At 36.1% G+C, this 17,444-nt stretch overlaps 2 protein-coding genes across 4 annotated transcripts; both read right to left on the reverse strand.

Moving 5' to 3' along the window:
• Positions 1 to 145: 145 nt before the first annotated feature.
• Positions 146 to 9,066, reverse strand: LOC143458728 (protein MMS22-like). 2 transcript variants are annotated; one of them, XM_076955579.1, is made up of 22 exons: positions 8,100 to 9,066; positions 7,248 to 7,402; positions 7,052 to 7,119; positions 6,766 to 6,906; positions 6,380 to 6,493; positions 6,132 to 6,268; positions 5,821 to 5,950; positions 5,419 to 5,669; positions 4,744 to 4,990; positions 4,374 to 4,554; positions 3,949 to 4,148; positions 3,784 to 3,877; positions 3,597 to 3,717; positions 3,374 to 3,480; positions 2,971 to 3,153; positions 2,254 to 2,532; positions 2,062 to 2,170; positions 1,721 to 1,894; positions 963 to 1,085; positions 802 to 887; positions 576 to 717; positions 146 to 428 (listed from the first exon to the last, which is right to left on the reverse strand). In XM_076955579.1, exons 1-22 carry the CDS (start codon positions 8,142 to 8,144, stop codon positions 252 to 254), a joined length of 3,264 nt encoding a protein of 1,087 aa, XP_076811694.1. In that variant the 5' UTR covers positions 8,145 to 9,066; the 3' UTR covers positions 146 to 251. The 2 variants fall into 2 exon arrangements, with proteins under 2 accessions (XP_076811694.1, XP_076811695.1); XM_076955580.1 differs by having other exon boundaries at positions 7,725 to 9,066.
• Positions 9,067 to 11,054: 1,988 nt separating this feature from the next.
• Positions 11,055 to 17,444, reverse strand: LOC143461100 (uncharacterized). Of its 2 annotated transcripts, none has more exons than XM_076958876.1 (5): positions 14,379 to 15,116; positions 13,834 to 13,924; positions 13,408 to 13,571; positions 13,104 to 13,226; positions 11,055 to 12,937 (listed from the first exon to the last, which is right to left on the reverse strand). In XM_076958876.1, exons 2-5 carry the CDS (start codon positions 13,916 to 13,918, stop codon positions 11,234 to 11,236), a joined length of 2,076 nt encoding a protein of 691 aa, XP_076814991.1. In that variant the 5' UTR covers positions 13,919 to 13,924; positions 14,379 to 15,116; the 3' UTR covers positions 11,055 to 11,233. The 2 variants fall into 2 exon arrangements, with proteins under 2 accessions (XP_076814991.1, XP_076814990.1); XM_076958875.1 differs by lacking the exon at positions 14,379 to 15,116 and adding an exon at positions 17,281 to 17,444 and having other exon boundaries at positions 11,056 to 12,937.

Here is a 17,444-nt window from a genome sequence, read left to right on the forward strand (position 1 = left end):
GCATCATTGGTATCGATTTGCTGTCGTTCTTGACCTGTTGGTGTTGCATAGAAACACGTCGAAATTCTTGAGACATAAGACAAACACGGATTTCTATATATAAGTTATTCCTTATAGATCACCTACGATTCAGGTAACTTCCGTAAACAATTTAAATTATTTATTTTGTATTCGAACAAAAATAATACGTACTATAAAGCATATGAGTGCAAAGAGTGTCTGGAACAAGCGGACAAGATAACGTAAAATTGCTAGGGAAACGCGCTGTTAAAAACCCCGAGTAGATGATTGGTTTTATTAAGCAGTGTTTCGTTAAATCTCAATTTCGCTCGAGCTTGCTGCAGCATCGGCCGTAAGTCTGGAGCGTCCTTGAGACAATTGGCATTCCCATTTTTCACCCTGGTCCATTCATGCAGAATTTCAACAACCTGAGCGTTCATTAAAAAACCAACGTTACGAAAATATCCAAACCATTTGTAAAATCAAAGTAAGATATTTCAACGTGCGCTATGAAAGATTCTACGGTAAATAATTGAGTTTTAAACGCTGCGTATTTTGACAAAACATGCCGTTACCGTAGCAAGTGCCTCGGTTTGTGAATTCATCTTGATGACGTCATGTATAATGGACAGCATGACGACATTAGTACTGCAGTTCCCTTCAAGGAGAACCCTCAGAAAGGGATGGGTCTGCGGTTGGAGAGAAGTGCACGGCCACCTAATTGCAATAACCAATTAATTATGTATGAGGTGAAAATTTAGGACCTTCGTTGGTTATACGAAGTACGGAGAGTGACCTTACCTTGTTAAGTGAAGAGCTGTCACTTTCTTCAAAGTACTTTTAATGAAAAAGTCTTTTATTCCAATTCTAATAAGACCTAACAAAAACTGTAAAAAGAGTCGGTTACGTACGAGATACTGGTTTAAATTAAAAAACTGCAACTAGTAAAGAATTAACGGTACTTTGTGAAGGGAATGAAGTAACGTGATTTCAAAAATTGAGTTTGGTCGCTTGTTTGTTGACGAAAGGTGAAAAGGATCAAGCATGCAGTGGCCACAAATCCTCGAAATAAAAGAAGGCTTTCCCTGAAACAAACATAAAATAATAAGCAATAATCACATCATTAATATATAAATAATAACTAAGAAGTTCATCAAAATCTCGTTCCAACCAAACCCACAAGTGGATTGTACAACCGATAGAAAGCATTTCTACAGTTTGCTGTCTCAGCATAGTCATAAGCAGTTCAGATGCATCGACGATGTTTACAAACTGGATTATGCACCATTTAACAGAAATGGAAAGAAAATGTGCGAGAGTTAATGACCCACAAATATTCCAAACCCCACATTCGTTTAAACAATTTCAAATATTCTAGAACATCTCTCGTCAATTGTCGGCACGTTTTCATATTCCTCAGCGCAACTTACAACAGGTTAGTTTACTGACACGTGCTTTTGTACTGGACTGAACTTATACTAAGTTTGAATGTTTACACTGAATTTTTGAGGTCAAAATTGTGTGTTTTTTTCATTCTGAGTGCAAACCAAGAAGTATATAATATGCAACCTTCATCACTTAATAAATTGAGCTCTCGGAGTCAGGCTAAATAATAAATAATAATTTATATTTTATAAATAATTTAATAAATAAATAATAATAATTTATAGCCCAAAATAATAATTTATCAAATCACTTCAACTGCCAGGGATGCTCTTACCAAGGTGTATAACTGCAGAGAGCAATTCAGAAAAATAGTTCCTAAAACCGAGTATATTTGCAGAAGTGCTTCCTTCCCCATACCAGCTTGCTTTATGACCTGCGTGACAGAATCAACAGCTGGTCCAAACCAACGACTTGCCATGTTGTTCCACCTCACTTTGTCCAAGAAATTCTGTGAATACACCACAAGCAAGGTACAAAATTTCTTAATAACGAGTTCATTCAATAAAAAAAATGATCGCCGACTCTGCCACATCGAAAATATCCAAATCAATGACATAATACATCCACTAATTTCTATTAGATCAGCAGTAAGCTAGGCGGTTAAATCTGTTATACCTTAGCATGTTTATGCTTCTCTGACAACGAATGAAGGAAATTTTCAAAAATTAGCTCGTCGTCTGATGAGCTCATAAAAAGCTTTGCAACATCCAGCTTGGCTATTACACTGTAAGGAAGATAATTTCCAGGGTGAATTTAACCAAAGTATCCTGCCACCATGTCGTATTTGCGTCACAATTTTGCACATACTAGTTCAGAGTGTGAAGTGCTTCGTGATTGGGAGGCAAAAGAATATTGCACTTAATCCAGCCTTGCATTGTTACGTCACAAATGGAAACGGCTGTTGTTGATTTCTTCACTGCTTGCATTGTTTCTGTGTAATCCTTGTTATGCAAATCCTTCACTCTGGCGTCGGACAGTACAGTGCTAATATACTGACACCTTGTCAAAGGGTTGGCATGTCCATCGCTAGCGAAGTGTTTCCAAACTTCAGTGAATGATATAATTTGTGTGTTTACTGTCTGGGTCCTAGAAATCACAGAATACTGAAATAAATGTTGTGTTGCAGTTTATAAATCAAGTTCAAGATAAACATTTTTTATTCATTTGTAAGGTTGTGCGTTAAGCAGCGATGTCAAGGTCCAAAGCAGACACTGAAGCAGACACTTTTAACCCACGGCGTACTTATGCTAATTCATTAATTAATTTAACTATTATTATTATGATTAGTAATTATGATTACTGAAAATGCTTTTTGATTGCATGTGCCACTTAAACCCTGTATGCAAGAATTACAAGAGCAAAATTTTGAATTTGGATTTTGGTGACTTATTTCTTACGAGTGTTATTCTAGAATGTGCCATGTGCGTTGATCTTGCATGTTAAATCATTTATTTAATAAAAATGTGCTAAAATTAGAAAAAAATATACTTGTCTTAGCCTGTAAAAAAATTAAAAATAAAATACCTGTTAAAAGGTAGAGTAAGCAAAGTGGCATCACAAGCCACGTCCTTAATGGAATCACATAATTGCTGGTCAATGTTACTGCATGAAATTTGCTTTTTAATCCACGGCAGAACCTCACTAATGATTGCAACACAAAAGCCATAGAACGTTTCTTCAAACAGGTCATTTTTACTTGAACGTAACCTTTGCGGAAAACAAATTTTGCCAAAAAAAGAATAAAAATAGATGCAGTATTAACAAAGTTAAAAAAAGATGGGGTTGATCTAAGCCTAAAATTTACACAAAGGTGCACTATGTATGCTTGGTTAGACCATGTAAGCAGCAATTACTTTTTGATAGAAAGATTTTGATACATGTAGAATACAAAAAGTATTATACCAAAAGAAAATGAAACTGTATATACCTCAGGGTGGAAAAAATCTCTGTAATAAAATTGAAAACACCACCTTGTTCAGATGGTCCAAGTGCTTCCAAGACGTTAGTTAAACAGCCATGGGGCAAAAGCATTACCTAGAAAGAAGTAATTTTAAGCCTGAAGATCATACCAAGAAATTGTTATCAAACATAGGGCATTTACAAGCTAAATTTAAAAAGAAAATTACATGTAAAATATATCGAAATTAAACCTGGCCAAGTGTAAATCTTCTGGACAGCCGCATGACCGAAGCAAACAATTCAAGATAATGTAAGAAAATTTTGTTCACTTCAAACCACTGTTGTTTTTTAATTTCTTTATCACCTATAAGTCTTAAACAAAACAAAAAAAAACATGAGCGAAATTGTAACAACAGCTGAAAGGATAAACTTACTTACCGACAAACACGGGAAAATATTTTTCCTAATTTTTTTCCTGTGACATCAAATGAAGTATCCCTTTCCAAACAAGTGAGTGTAACCGCATACAATCCTTAGAAATAATGCAATCTCAATTATAACAACAAGGCAGCATTCGTTGAATGCCTGAATCTGTCAACACACCTGTTATAACAAGCTTTTGTTTCCTGTAGTCGTATCTTTCAATTGAACACTGATCAAGAGCTGATATACTTTGCAGTAAAGCATCTTCAATGAAACGCAAAGGGCAAAAATGCACAATTATTATGACTAGTGAGAAATATCGATGAAGGCCAACTTCATTTAACTGTTTCATTGTGGAGGTCTGCAGACGTGAAAAAAGCCTGCAAATTTGATTGCATGTTAGCTACGAATGGCAATGCATTGAATATAAGTTCCTACAAAGTTTATTCATGAAATGCTCACTTTGTAAATGATCATTTGTTATTGTTTTTTGCGTTTTATACATACTTTGATTTTTCTGTTGTAGAACTTAATTCACTGTTAGTTATTAATTGGCTGTTAACTAGATAACTGTGAAATTAGAACTGCTATTTGTTACTTCCCACCTGTCTTTCAACTGGGACCAGATCTCACCATCATTTTCTCGAAGAACAAAATCCAAGACACACAAGAATGCTTGAAAGCTATCTGCAGTAGCTGTTATACTGCTGTGTTCAATCCCGACCTCATTCAGTTCACTCAACCAATCCATTACATGGAATTCTTTTTGAGTATATTGCCTTATGCCTGAAGTATTAAATTTAAGATTTGTTATCATTTCGTTAACTCTACAAGCACAATGGTTTGAAAAAATCAGCCATTACAACTTCCACGCTCCACTGTACAGTTTGGAATTTTTGTTATATTTTTGGTAAAATAGTGATTTAACAATCAAGAAAATAGATTAGAAGATAAACAGCGAGAAACTTTATTCACCAGTGAGTGCTTTTGGTTCGAAAACTGACAGCTTGAGGCTGAAGTGGCGCCAAAGAAGGTGAAATGATGCCAATTCAGTCGACTTCCATTCCGTGCTGACAGTCGAGGCTCTGAGGAGCTTCATAGCAAGCACGTAGCATTTTATGTGGAAAACTAAGACTTCTTCATCACACAGGCAATGTGATAACGACAACCTCATCAAGCGATTGATTAAATTATGGCAGAGTGGAACATCGTGGCATAATGGCTTCGAAAATTGATGTGTATCGTTAGTTATTATTAACCCAAGCCTTGCCTGATACATAGTGCTACATAAAATCATACATGTAGTGTAACTGGCATTCGCAAGTAACCAGATAAGACTTAAAGAATAGATTTTCACCAACACACACAAAACACTGAGCTCAGTAAACACTAGGAATGGGACGAGTCGTGTTCGAGTACTCAACCGTGTATTGACATATTTCCAATACTCGGACTTGAGTATAACCTAATAGGCCTACTAGGAATTATGCATTTTGTTGTTAAATTTAGCATATCACATCTGCACCTGTAGCCAACATAAATTCTAGTTGTATGAACAAAAAGTCTTAGCTTGTAAGTCACCAGAAATCTACTTAACATATTTTATGGATTCAGTCACGGCTATGATGACCAATTTGTTAACAGTTTTACCTGGGAACCTATCCACCACCATGCAAAGGAAAGAGCTGATGCAGTGTCTAAAAACTCAAGATCAGTGCTATAGGTGATGTCAACGGCGTCATTGTTCATTGTGGCTTGGACACTGGAGTTAATTATAGATGTGATAATGTTCCAAAATTGATTCTTGTCAGTAGTTAAATCCATGCATTTCTTGGTGAGGTTTATGAAGCACTCGCATGGATAAGCTTGATTGGCAAGCATAGTTGACCACTTCAAATGCCCTGCAAATTTATGACGAAAGTCATATTTTTGTGCAACACTAAACATATATGAACAAATCATTCGTAATCACGTAAAATGAAGTATGCCAGAAACCCAGAAATAGTATCAATAAATTCATGTTTCAAACAGCTTACATTCCTTGAAACATACCATATACACTACTAATGATTTCCTTGAAACAATTGGAGCTAAGTACGGCAGATTCATGTAGAATGCGACTGACAACTTTTACAACCACATCATCACTTTCAAGAACATTCGTTCCATTGCACTGATAAATCTTCAAATGCATATTAATTACTTTTACTATTAAAGTGTGCTTAAATTATGTGCAATGATTTCTGCATCTCGTAATCCTCTCAATACCATAAAAACAAAGTGCCGAATGACGTTAAACTAATTCATGTTTTGCAATAATTGTTCATGTGAACAGGTTAAACCTGGGCATCACCACAACCAACCTGAATCTTGTCAAACAGCGGAGCTCTTTCACGCAACATATGAGCAATATCCAGGAGCTGGCTATTGACATCACAAAAACAATGAAACCAATCTATCAACTTCATGTTGCTGCAGTTGTGTAATTTTAAAACTTCATCTATGTTTGCAAATAATTTAACAAAAAAGGAATCAGTTAAGAAAGAAACAAAAAACATTGATTTTTTCACATAAATAGACACTTCGTAAGCTGAACTACACAATCAAATACCTGAAAACCTGTTTTTTATGGATGGGTGATACAAAATTTTTGGACCATTTCTAACAACAAGAGAGGCTTCTGATGATAAAGACATAAAAAGTTCCAGAAGCTGGCAGAGCAATTCTGTAACATAATACCTATTAGCATTTATATAAATTAAATCCACATGGCATTAACCATGTTTCATCTCTTACAATAAATGGCAGATATATTTACTATACTATTAAAAATATGATGCACCAGACCTGTTCATTCAGCTGATATCAATTACAAATTCTACTTTAAAATTGTATATTGTCAAGTGTTGCAAACGATAATGTAAATAGTTTGCAGCTTGTATAGGCTTAAATAGTGTAATAAGCGCACACACTGTGAGATGTTAAATGTAGATTTACCTAAACTTTCCAAATCATCTTTGCATTTGCTGCAAAAGGAGCTACATTTCTGAAACAGATCTTTCAGTACATCGTTTGGTTGGAGAAGAGTGGGCAAAAATCCTCCACATTGTTTCTCCAAACAGAACAAATGCAACTTTGCTATTGCAAATATTAAGAAAAAGACAAAAATTTCCACAAATATTTAGTGATCACGTGTGGTAATAACTGAACTAAACAGAGAGGATATAACCAACAGAAGACCAAGAACAATACTTAAAAAATAGCCAACAGTACATGCATATACCTCCGTATATTGTTTCTTCAAAGTCAGAAAAATCGGTCTTGTCTTCAACAGGATTACATGGCTCAGTCCTAAAAAACAAACATTAATATAGTTCTTAAAAGAGTAATTTAAAGCCTATAAAACTAACATAGGGTAAATACATGATTGTTGCAGAAATCTTTTGAATACGTTAAATTGATGTTGCATAAAACTGAACCTTATGCCGATTGTAGTTTCCATAGAACGCAAAACAGTTTTGTTGTGCCTGTGAAGAACTGGTGAGTGACAAGCAACCAAGTCATTCTCTTTTTCGTCATCAGACAGTGGCGGGGTCATTGACCCATCAAAATTAATCGTATCATCCATTTTGCACTGTAATGCAAAGAACCTTAGCTCAAACCATTCATTTTTTCACCAAGTAAGCAAATAACAACTAACACAATTTAGAATTCAGTGGCTACACATATTAAGCTAAATGTAAAATAGAATCAAAACATAATGTTTAAAAAAGCAAAACACAAAATAAAAGAAAAGCTACAAAGTAAACTCTGAAAAATGTTAGAAATAAAGTACTAAAAATACTAATAATACCTAATGATATAAACTCATTAAAGTGATTATTTTACTGTTTGGGTTTAGTGGCAATGTTAGCCATCATTCATTTTTTATTAACTTGTTATTTTAACTAATGTACTTTCTAATCTTTTGAGTTTGCTGCTTTTTCCCGCTTGTTGTTTGATCGCTGAGTTATTAATTATGTTATGCCTCTATAATGGTTAGCATAATTGATGTGCTGCGAGAAAGATTGTTATGGTAAGATTGTCATAATATCATGTAGGTCAACACAAACGAATCCCTAACCTATTCGTAGTAGCACCAAGTGATAAAACTTCAACACAAACTAGTCAAATCATGTGAGCACAATGATGTAATAGCTAAACAAATTGCTGTTTCAAAAATAGTGTTTAAATATCAATTGAGAAAGCAAAATCATAAGCAAATGACTTTTATTGTAAGGGCTGTTGATCCTAGTTTAGTTTAGTCAGAAAACTAGATCATCTTTTCTTACCAAATACGATAAATGTATAAGTAATAATGTATTCGGTTTTGCCATTGTTAATATTCGTGTTTGTCTGTGTCGTCCGGTCAGGCGATATCAGGCGAATATATTCAGGTTGAGGTTTGTATCGGCACATCTTTAATTAGCATCTTATTTTTTGCTCTCCCACAAGCAATGACAAGAAGTAAACAGTTTCATATGGTAAGCTGGGTCATACAACTCATTCTAAAAGACAAGGCTATGTTAGGTTTTGAAAATAATAAGTAATTGGGTATGCAACATTGTAACAAGTTGATTTTGGTTATTTTGGGTTTATTTGAAGTTAAATTTAGATTAAAAGGTAAACTTAGGGGAGGTTTAGACTTTTGTAAGTTTATGTTCTTTACTTTGTAATCACATTTAGGCCTAGGCAGTGTTTATTTCATCGGTTGCTGGTTACCGAATTTGGTAAAAGCTACTTCGGTAAACGAATAGCCAATTACACATGTTGGTACTTTCTTTCATCGGTAAACGGCGGCCGATGAAGTGGCCATGTATTTTACTGGCCGCCGTTTATTGAAGTAGTAAAAAAAGAAAACGGTAAAGGATAATTACACCAGTCAGTGAACTGGAATGTATGCTAATTTTCAACTTAAAACAACTTTTTCCAGTGTGTAACTTAAACTAAAACTAATCCCCTATGACACAAACTATCACTTTTTATGATTAAATTACTAAGCCTGTATGCTGCGAATTTAAATAGATACTAAGCCATTTGTCAACATATAGGCCTACTGGTATTTTACATCTAGGCTATTTAACTCAACCGAGAGGACGAGCAAGCTGGCTGGTTAAGTTAAAACAAACATAAAATACCCTCGCAAAAAATACCAATGTGGATAAAGCCTTCTATTTGGTAGTGTAACTTAAACAGATTTTAATTTATTTTATATTTTATAGCCTACTTCATTGAAGATTTATATTTCGCGCAATCTGCTTCTGTTTAGTGCTAGACTAAATGAAGCGTAAGGAGGTAAAGAATTACCCATTAGCTCATGCGCTTTAAAGACCATAGAAATCCCAGAAAGAGAGACCACAGAGGTTGATATAAACTTATAAAGACTTTGATGCTACAGTATATCAAAAAATTACTCCGTCACTATTAACCATCGGGCATCGGTCCACAATGAAAAGCTTAGTATTTCCGTTTGTTCATGCCGTCCATAGTTCTTGATTGTCCGAATTTTCCATCTGAATCGGCATCGTTTACGTAATCAACGTCCGTGTAGACAACTTTTCTAAATTATGAATATTAAATCCCTTTCCTTATCTTTTTCGTATACCAGGCTGTTGTTTCGGATCTTACTGCAATTGGAATTTTAATACGTGGTGCCCGGATTATTATGATCGAACAAATGGAATCAGAAACATAGTACTCTTTCCCTTGCACTTCGTTATATACTGTATATTAGGGTTACCATATTTTCGTGGCCTAAAATCCGGGCACTCTTTAGTGCCCACTAGCGGTTTTTTAAAATGAGGTATGAACACATTGTCTGTCAATATGACGTCACCGTAGCAATGCTTTGCCTATCCATTGTATACCGGAGTGGATTTTTGAACATAGTGTCGTGAATTCACTAGGCTATTGGGCTATTTCTGATTTGACCTCTGGTGATCTCTAGGCTAGGGTTAGGCTATGGTGATCTCTAGGCTAGGGTCTAGGTCAGACACGTCGCGTGCCACGTGTTGGACACCCCTGATTTACAGGATTATTCCCGCAATTTTAATTCCCCCAAAATGCCCATCATAAAATTCCGGACATTTGAGCATTTTTTTAAATTCCTCCCGGACGCAAATTTATTTGTAACGTATGTCGTTGTTTAACTTCAGGTAATGAAGAAACATTGCAAAATACCGGACTGCTCTAATCAATCAATCAACCATATTATTTTCGTTAAAAGCGCGGTGGGGATAAAACAATGAAGCCAGTTGCTACCAGCAACGAACAAGGAAAAGTGGCAAAGCCGAAAAGGCTTATAACGTGCTCAAAAATAATCAAGGTAATAACCGCTGGTAACAACTAACATGGCAACTAAACCTATAATTAGTTAAATCCACAAAACATAAGTTGAAAAAAACCTGGTAATTTCGGGCTCAAGGAAGTACTTGACTGGAGTCCAACTTGAGTAATAACTATTAATTTCCCAATACTTGCGTGCGCTTGATTGTTTTTAAAACACTTGAATTGGTACTTATTGTTTGTCAATTGTCATGCAGTAGCCCCGTCTATTTGTTAATGCATATTAATATTTCTTAAATAGATTTATCTAACTTTAGCATAAGCATATGGCGATGCATTAGCTACTATGTAGTATTATGACCGACAGTCTATCCAAAATTTTTTGGTAGCCTACCGTCATGATTTTAGTAGCATAGCCTATACTATGTATGAAAATAAGTTGAAAGATATTATGAAGTAAGAATGCGATTGATGGTCTCGATCGACAGCGAAAATTGATTAGGCTACAAAGGACTTAAAAATTGCAGTGTCTGTTGTAAACATGGGATTCTAACACTGACAGAAACGATTTGTTTGATCGGAAATGGGCATTAGCGTAGCGGGGGTGCTGAGATTATTGGACCATGTCGTCGCAAACCCTTTTTGACGTCACATTTCCAAATGTCAACGAGACGAGCACGCGTTTATTTATACCTATAATATAAAATATACATGCTGGCTTCTTGTGAAGATGCTTGTGGCGTGAGTTTAATAAATCTCCTTGTTAGGCCTATGACTGATTTTGTTAAAAATGATTAATTTGGCAAGAGCTTATGCAAGTTTCAGTTGCGCAATAGTAACTTTCGTATTGTGCACGGTAACTTTCGCTCCACACAGTTAATGGCGAAATAAACGATACAATACAATATAGAAGAACACCTGAGGTTATTAGACGTCGAATGATGATAAATTGTATAGACTGGATCTATTGAAATGGATTTACAAGTTTTCTGAAAATATTATAATTGGCCTTAGACTTTTATATCCGTAAGATCGATTTACACGACAAAAAATCAATAACGTTCTTGGATTGTTTGTTTTATTACCAACAAAAAATGAACTGTTGAGAAAAGAATGATGGTAATGAAAAGAATTTTCGTCTTCAGCTTTCGCTTGCCATTACGTAGGATGACGTAGATACGTTAGAACAGCTCAGTCTTTCACTGCAGCAAGAAGCGTACTCATCGTCGCTCTCGAGCTTTAAATTGATGGTGTTGTTACTTCCGCAGCGTTCTATAGCAACTGCCTTTGTTGATGCGAACTTGTATCTTTTATTTTCCCTTGTCTCCGAGGCATTTAAGGAACTTTCGGAAACGGACAAAACGTTACTTGCGTGATGTAACAATTCGAGACGGTTAGCTTTCAACTTGTCTTTTGGTTTATCGTATCTGACGTCAGAAATTCGAGTTAAATTGTGCAACCCCTCTTCCGAGCTTTCAGCCGAACACTTGCTTTTGCTGCTGGATACGGTTATGTTTAGCTTGCTTCCTACGCCACCTGCTAAACCGGTATCGCTTACGGACTTCGACATTTTGACCCTCGTCGAAATAGATTCTTGCCTCAGATTACTGGAATAAGGCGTTTCTGTTGATCTGCTTTTATGCTTGCCACTTAAAGCTTTGGTTGAGCTTGACGCAGACATTGACATTTGCTTTAGCGAAAGCAAGACTTCGTATGTATTGTCGTCATCAATATCCTCAAACGAAGACAATAATATTTCAGTTGAATTTTGAGGTGTTGTCAGTTTATTCTTCTTATCCTTGCTGGATTGACCTTCTGGTTGTCTGTTTTTCTCACGGGCATTCTGGACCCACACCTTCCGGTGAAAAGCTCGCAAAGCTTTAGATTCCGGCCATTTTCTTTTCACGGTGTCTTTTTCCGAAAGACATTCGTTCTGGGAAATGGCTTCGTCGCCCGGAAGAGGAATGCGATTGTTTTCACACGCGTCATTTCCTTCATTTTCTGGGTTTGGTGGATGTAAAATGCTGTGACGTTTATTTAGACCGTTGCATATGGTATAATTTTTTTTAATAATTTCGTCGCTGTCCGCTGTGTTTCCGCACTTGTTGTGGAGATGCCAACTGCTTTCACAGTGAAAGGGAACACTGATGATCTCTTCGCTTCGTCGGAATTGGGTTTCGGGCATTTTATCGTTCAGAGCTGTAAATGCTTTGACAGCTGAGAGGCTTAAGCTCCTCTTACATTTGTCAAACTTACGGCTGTTTGAGTTAACTTTCAACGACATTTTTCGATTAACTTTCTTTTTTCTGCTGTAAAGAGATGAATTGGGTTTTTGCAATGATACGTCATTTTCCTGCAACTTCGGTGTGAAAGCCTGACTGTCAACGTGCTTGGTGCAGCCGTTGCTGTTTAGGCTTGCTGTATTGTTACCAGGAAGCTGAGAGGAACTTTCCACCTCGCTTTTACCAGAGTTTATGGGAGATGAAGTCGATGCTTCGTCACTGGCTTCTTCTTCCTCTGGCGGTTGCTTGTTTTGTTCGGGATCTTCTTTTTGGGTGGTTTCGTTTACCTCATTACAGTTCTCCTTTCTTGCTTTTGTGGTGGGAATTATTTTCAGAATTAGTCGGGCAATCCGCCGAAAAGGCTCTTTCTTGTTCGTCGTTTCTTCGGTGCTAGACCGTTCCGAGAAGGTACGTTTTATCGAACCGTCACAATCCTCGGCGAACATATGTTTAAAGTTGGCATTGTCTGATCGAAGTTTTTGAGCATCATGCGTCCTATTTACGTAATAAGGCATCGTGTGTGAAACGGGACACCCGACCGCAAAAGACGACCTTGGAAATACCTGTTAGAAAAGGTTAAGCATTTATTAACGACGCTGTTACCGATTTCATGTAGACCTATACTCGAAAAATAGTTGTAAATTCTTGCAAGCAGAAGAAGTTAACTGCAAGTATATGTGAGTTAACTTTCTGTATAAAGCGGAATTTATGATAGTGCTGGTTGTTTACCTTATACCAGGCCGCCTCGTACGGGGAGATAAAGTCATGTGACCATATCTCGTCAAGCGATATGTGAATCATTCCGATGAAAGATTTTCCGCGATTGTTTTTGCGTTGAAAGTACACACAGATCTGTGAATCGAACGTGTATTGTTATTGCAACAAAAAAATTTAATAAATTGTAGTACTGCTACATAGCCGACAGTAGAAACAATCTAATATTATGTGTAAGCACGACAACCGTCATATGAATTAGTTGTGGTCGGCCACAGAAGGAAACAGACAAACGAAACCATCAGCCATAAATTTATACCTGTAAGATCTCTTTGGTTTTAGTCACTTCTTGGAAAGCAGAATCATTCGCTGAAGATTTTTCAAACACAAGCAACGCATTGGACAACTCTTTTTGTGCATTAAAAGTCTCTTGGCCTTTCAAAACTTCGTTTTCGACAGAAAGAAATCCTTTGATTGAGATACCTGTCGATATTGCAACGCAGAAGTTAGACGAAGTTCGTAAAACTAGTCGAAAAAGCTGGTGCAATTATATTTATATTGTATTATAACAAGTAAAGAAGCCCAGAATGAAATTTATTTAGATAAGTGTTTTTACAATATTGTAAAATGTAAATCGTAAAGGTCAATATCGTCTTCAAAACTGTCAAAGAGGTATAAAGGGTGAACCAGTAACACTTTGAGTCAAAAATTAAACAGTATCATTCAAAAGTAAGTTGGCACTTACTAGCATCCAGGCTAGTGGCGGAATTACAATAAGTTTCTTGAAAATCGGCTACATGAACCCGCAGCTCAGTCATGTGATTGTACATGTTGATCTAAACAAGTATATTGGTGTAAGTACAAGTAAAAACATACCCTATACAAGTTGTTTTAGAAACAAAAAGCAGCTGGTTATTGCCGAGGTACCATCAATAAATCTATACAACTTAGTTATAGGATGTAATGTTCATTGTTCCACGTGCTGGTGTTCAAGTTATGAAGGCAACAAAGTTTTTAATCAGATAGCAATCATAGCAATTTTTAATAGCAATAACAATTTGTTTAGCGCACGAGTAAAAATACGAGCCATTTTAGTACAGTTCGTTCATATTTTGATGTTGTTTCACTGACAATTAAAAGAATAGAATATTATTTTGCCTTTGTACGCCCAGTACGCATATAGATACCACTTAGGCTAATGCAACTGTACGGCCCTCAAGACCTATTATACTGTAAAATCATTTTAAACTAGACCAACGTTAAGTAGCGCAGAACAAGACAGAAACAAACCTCACGTCAACAATCGTTTTATGACAACTATCCGTGCAAATATTGCTGGAAGCGACATGGAAAAAGGTCACGCCACATGGGGTGGGGCGCCGATTGGACTCATGTGTTGTTAACACGCAATTACTTCATCAAAGCTACATATAAGTGAAACTCTGCATGGGGTTTAAAAAAACTATTCTTTGTCAGTTGCGCGTAAACAAGATTTCAGTTAAAATTCAGTTTATTTGTTGACTGTTGTTGCCTTGTTACCTCTAACTACGGTAGATTGGATTTCAAATAACACAGAATAAAGTTTACGGGTCATTCAAAATTTTTTGTATTTAAATTTCCGCCATCTTTTGGTGCTTAGCAGTATTATTAGGTTTAGCATAAAACACGCGCTCGACGTTAAAAAGTTCAATAATCGACAAATTCAAATTTAATAATGATGAACCGACAGAAGTAATTCGATGTTAGTGATTACTTTCGATCGTATAGAAAGTTTATATCATAACTCTACAGTATTTTAGATAAAACAGTCTGTAATGCTGACAATATTCTTGCCAAAGGTAAAAACGCTTTTTTTAGCGATATTATATATAGTTAATTATTGCTTAATAAAGTTCAGTATTTTAAGAAAACAACTCGCATGAGCTTCATAATCAATTCGAAATCTGTCCTGGCGCCTTCTTAAATTAAAATCCTCCTTAAAAGATATTTCAGACAGATTCGGCTTCAGTCTACACCGCTTATGACTTTTTTCTGCCCAAACAATCATCAGAAAGGTCATGACATCATCAACATATCTGTCCAACCACGATCAACTTGGTTTCAGATTTCGTTAGTTTTATTTGGCTGAGATATAAATTGATAACTTTTCTTTTTTTAAATGACGCTGTCGTCTGCGCTTGAGCAAACCGGGCAAGCCTTGCAGTATTGCCAACTTTATTATAGAAATTCCGAAAGCTTGCGACATTTACCGAAATAGATGTCACGTTTGACTTACTTTTGCTAAGCTTACTTTAAAATATTTCAGGTCAACTCAGAATCACTCATGCGCATCCATTTTACATCCATATTTTTACATACATTCTGTATATTAGCCCGTACTGTATAATAACCGAGTAATTAGCACAATAAGCTTTAAAAATATGTTGTTATTGTTTTTGTTGCCGTCTAAAACCGATGGCAGCGACAGGGTAATGTTTACCGATTAAAGGGTAACTTTTTGAATTTTTTATGAGCGTTTTATCGATTACAAACCGGAACATTCTCACTTACATCAAAGTACGATTGCAAGCAAATGCACTAAACGCAATGGAATTGAGAGTTAAACATTTATCGTGAATTTGGCGGAAGATTTTACTCTTTTTATATGGGTCAAGTCCATTATAAACAACCGACAGTCGAAGAGTCGATGAAAATGATCCAGTTATCGCAAATGCTTTTCTCTCTTTTACCCAGATCACGTCAATCAAGGGCCTCGGACACCATCATCAGCTTTAAGCTAATAAGCCTTGGGTTGGTGGCATTTAGTGTAAAGTCCTTATAAGTTAGGTTTGTTCTTATTGCTGATCAAGTTGCTTTTGATGACAAGTTAAAAAGAGCAAAAATCGCAACAAAATATAAATTGGTCAGGCTCAAAATAAACATAAATAGTTTTAAATTGTTTTAAAGAAACTCGCCCAAAAAAGTTGACCGAGCCGAGTTATTTAAGCAGATTGTCGAAAACAAACTTCACAGTGCCGCCTGGAGTTGTTGTGAAGCAACATTTCCGAATTGTTAACAATGACAAGAACTAGCTTGCCCAAGTGTAAAATTAACCCATACACGACTGTCAAAAACGGAGCTACTAATTTTTGCCATAATGACGCCAAAAGCCTTATCTATTACAAAAAAGCAACTTGCCTCAGAACAATAAGCAAACCTTCACGCTTTAACCGCCAAAGGGGCGAAGGAAAAATCGATTTTCATGGTGAATGAAATTGCATAAGGGATTTTCTCTTTTCGTGATACACTTCATTTAAGCCAGCAGCTGATGGAAATCATTATCAGGACCTGGACCTAAATGAAGTTAACATCCAGAGGCGTTATAATATCAAGATCGATACATTATTAACGTCCACCAATAAGTGTAGAATTCATTGTGAAAAAAACGCTTTTCTTCTCATGTGCATTGGAACATAGATTAATATTCGACGTCCGTATACAGAAGTCAGAACAAAAAACATTAAAATTATAAAAATAGTACTAAAATCTTCTTTGTAGGTGAAAGCCTGGGCCCTTTGTTACGTACATGGTTGATCTTTTCGAACTTACAAAACCACGGATTTCAGGGCAAAGCCGATTTGCATAAATTTTCGACCGTCGTAATTTGTCGTTTACAAAAGAAGCTGCTTTATGTCAATGGGCGGACATGAAAGCTCTTTTATGAAAACTACTACGAAGTCCGAAAAAAATGAAATCTGTTCCTGGTGATAGACATTTACAGCGGGGAGTACAGAATTTTCCGCCACGTGATTATGCCATACCATATAACAACGAACAGCGCAAGCGTTAAAATAACAACCTTGTTTTCGAACAGTACTTTTGCAGAATGCGTTTTCGTGTCTAAAAGTTTTAAGTGGCAAAAGCGACAGTTTTCTATTACATGTAACATACAACAAAACAACTAGAAACAATCACCGTCATCATCAAACATTAGAAAATAGTAACATCCCGTAGATATACAAGTATAAAAAGTTTTTAGAAACCACAAGCCAAAAATTTACATTTTCAGGATTACTTAAAATTCTTTTTACAGTACGCACAAGGCAATAAGTAAAGTAAACTAATGTACAAAGTCCTATGATCATTTCTCTAAAGTATAAAGCATTAAAACATCGGGGATTTTCCAACAGTTTCGCTTTCATAATTGGCTTACCTTTGCGTATCCACACGGCAGAGCTGCCAACGACTGCCTGTCGACAATTTGGCCCGGACCTAGAGGTTCGACAAATTTCATTATAGTCGAATCCATAACAGGTATTCGGCACAGATTTTTAGAGAATCAGACAAAAGCTTCAACACTTTACTGATAGGTTTAAC

This window comes from Clavelina lepadiformis, chromosome 5, assembly GCF_947623445.1.
Source record: "Clavelina lepadiformis chromosome 5, kaClaLepa1.1, whole genome shotgun sequence".
In the NCBI taxonomy this organism is placed as follows: Eukaryota; Metazoa; Chordata; class Ascidiacea; order Aplousobranchia; family Clavelinidae; genus Clavelina; species Clavelina lepadiformis.

Bases quoted from the DNA above. Each gene is read 5' to 3' on its own strand.
- LOC143458728 (XM_076955579.1), bottom strand. From the start codon at position 8,144: ATGGCAAAACCGAATACATTATTACTTATACATTTATCGTATTTG. The intron at 4,991-5,418 runs GTAAAACTGTTA...CAATTTTCGAAG, and splicing joins GGTGGTGGATAGGTTCCCAG to CCATTATGCCACGATGTTCC. The intron at 888-962 runs GTACCGTTAATT...CTCTTTTTACAG, and splicing joins TACTTCATTCCCTTCACAAA to TTTTTGTTAGGTCTTATTAG.
- LOC143461100 (XM_076958875.1), bottom strand. From the start codon at position 17,376: ATGGATTCGACTATAATGAAATTTGTCGAACCTCTAGGTCCGGGCCAA. The intron at 13,925-17,280 runs GTAAGCCAATTA...ATACTTGTTTAG, and splicing joins TGCCGTGTGGATACGCAAAG to ATCAACATGTACAATCACAT. The intron at 12,938-13,103 runs GTAAACAACCAG...CTTTTCTAACAG, and splicing joins ACGAGGCGGCCTGGTATAAG to GTATTTCCAAGGTCGTCTTT.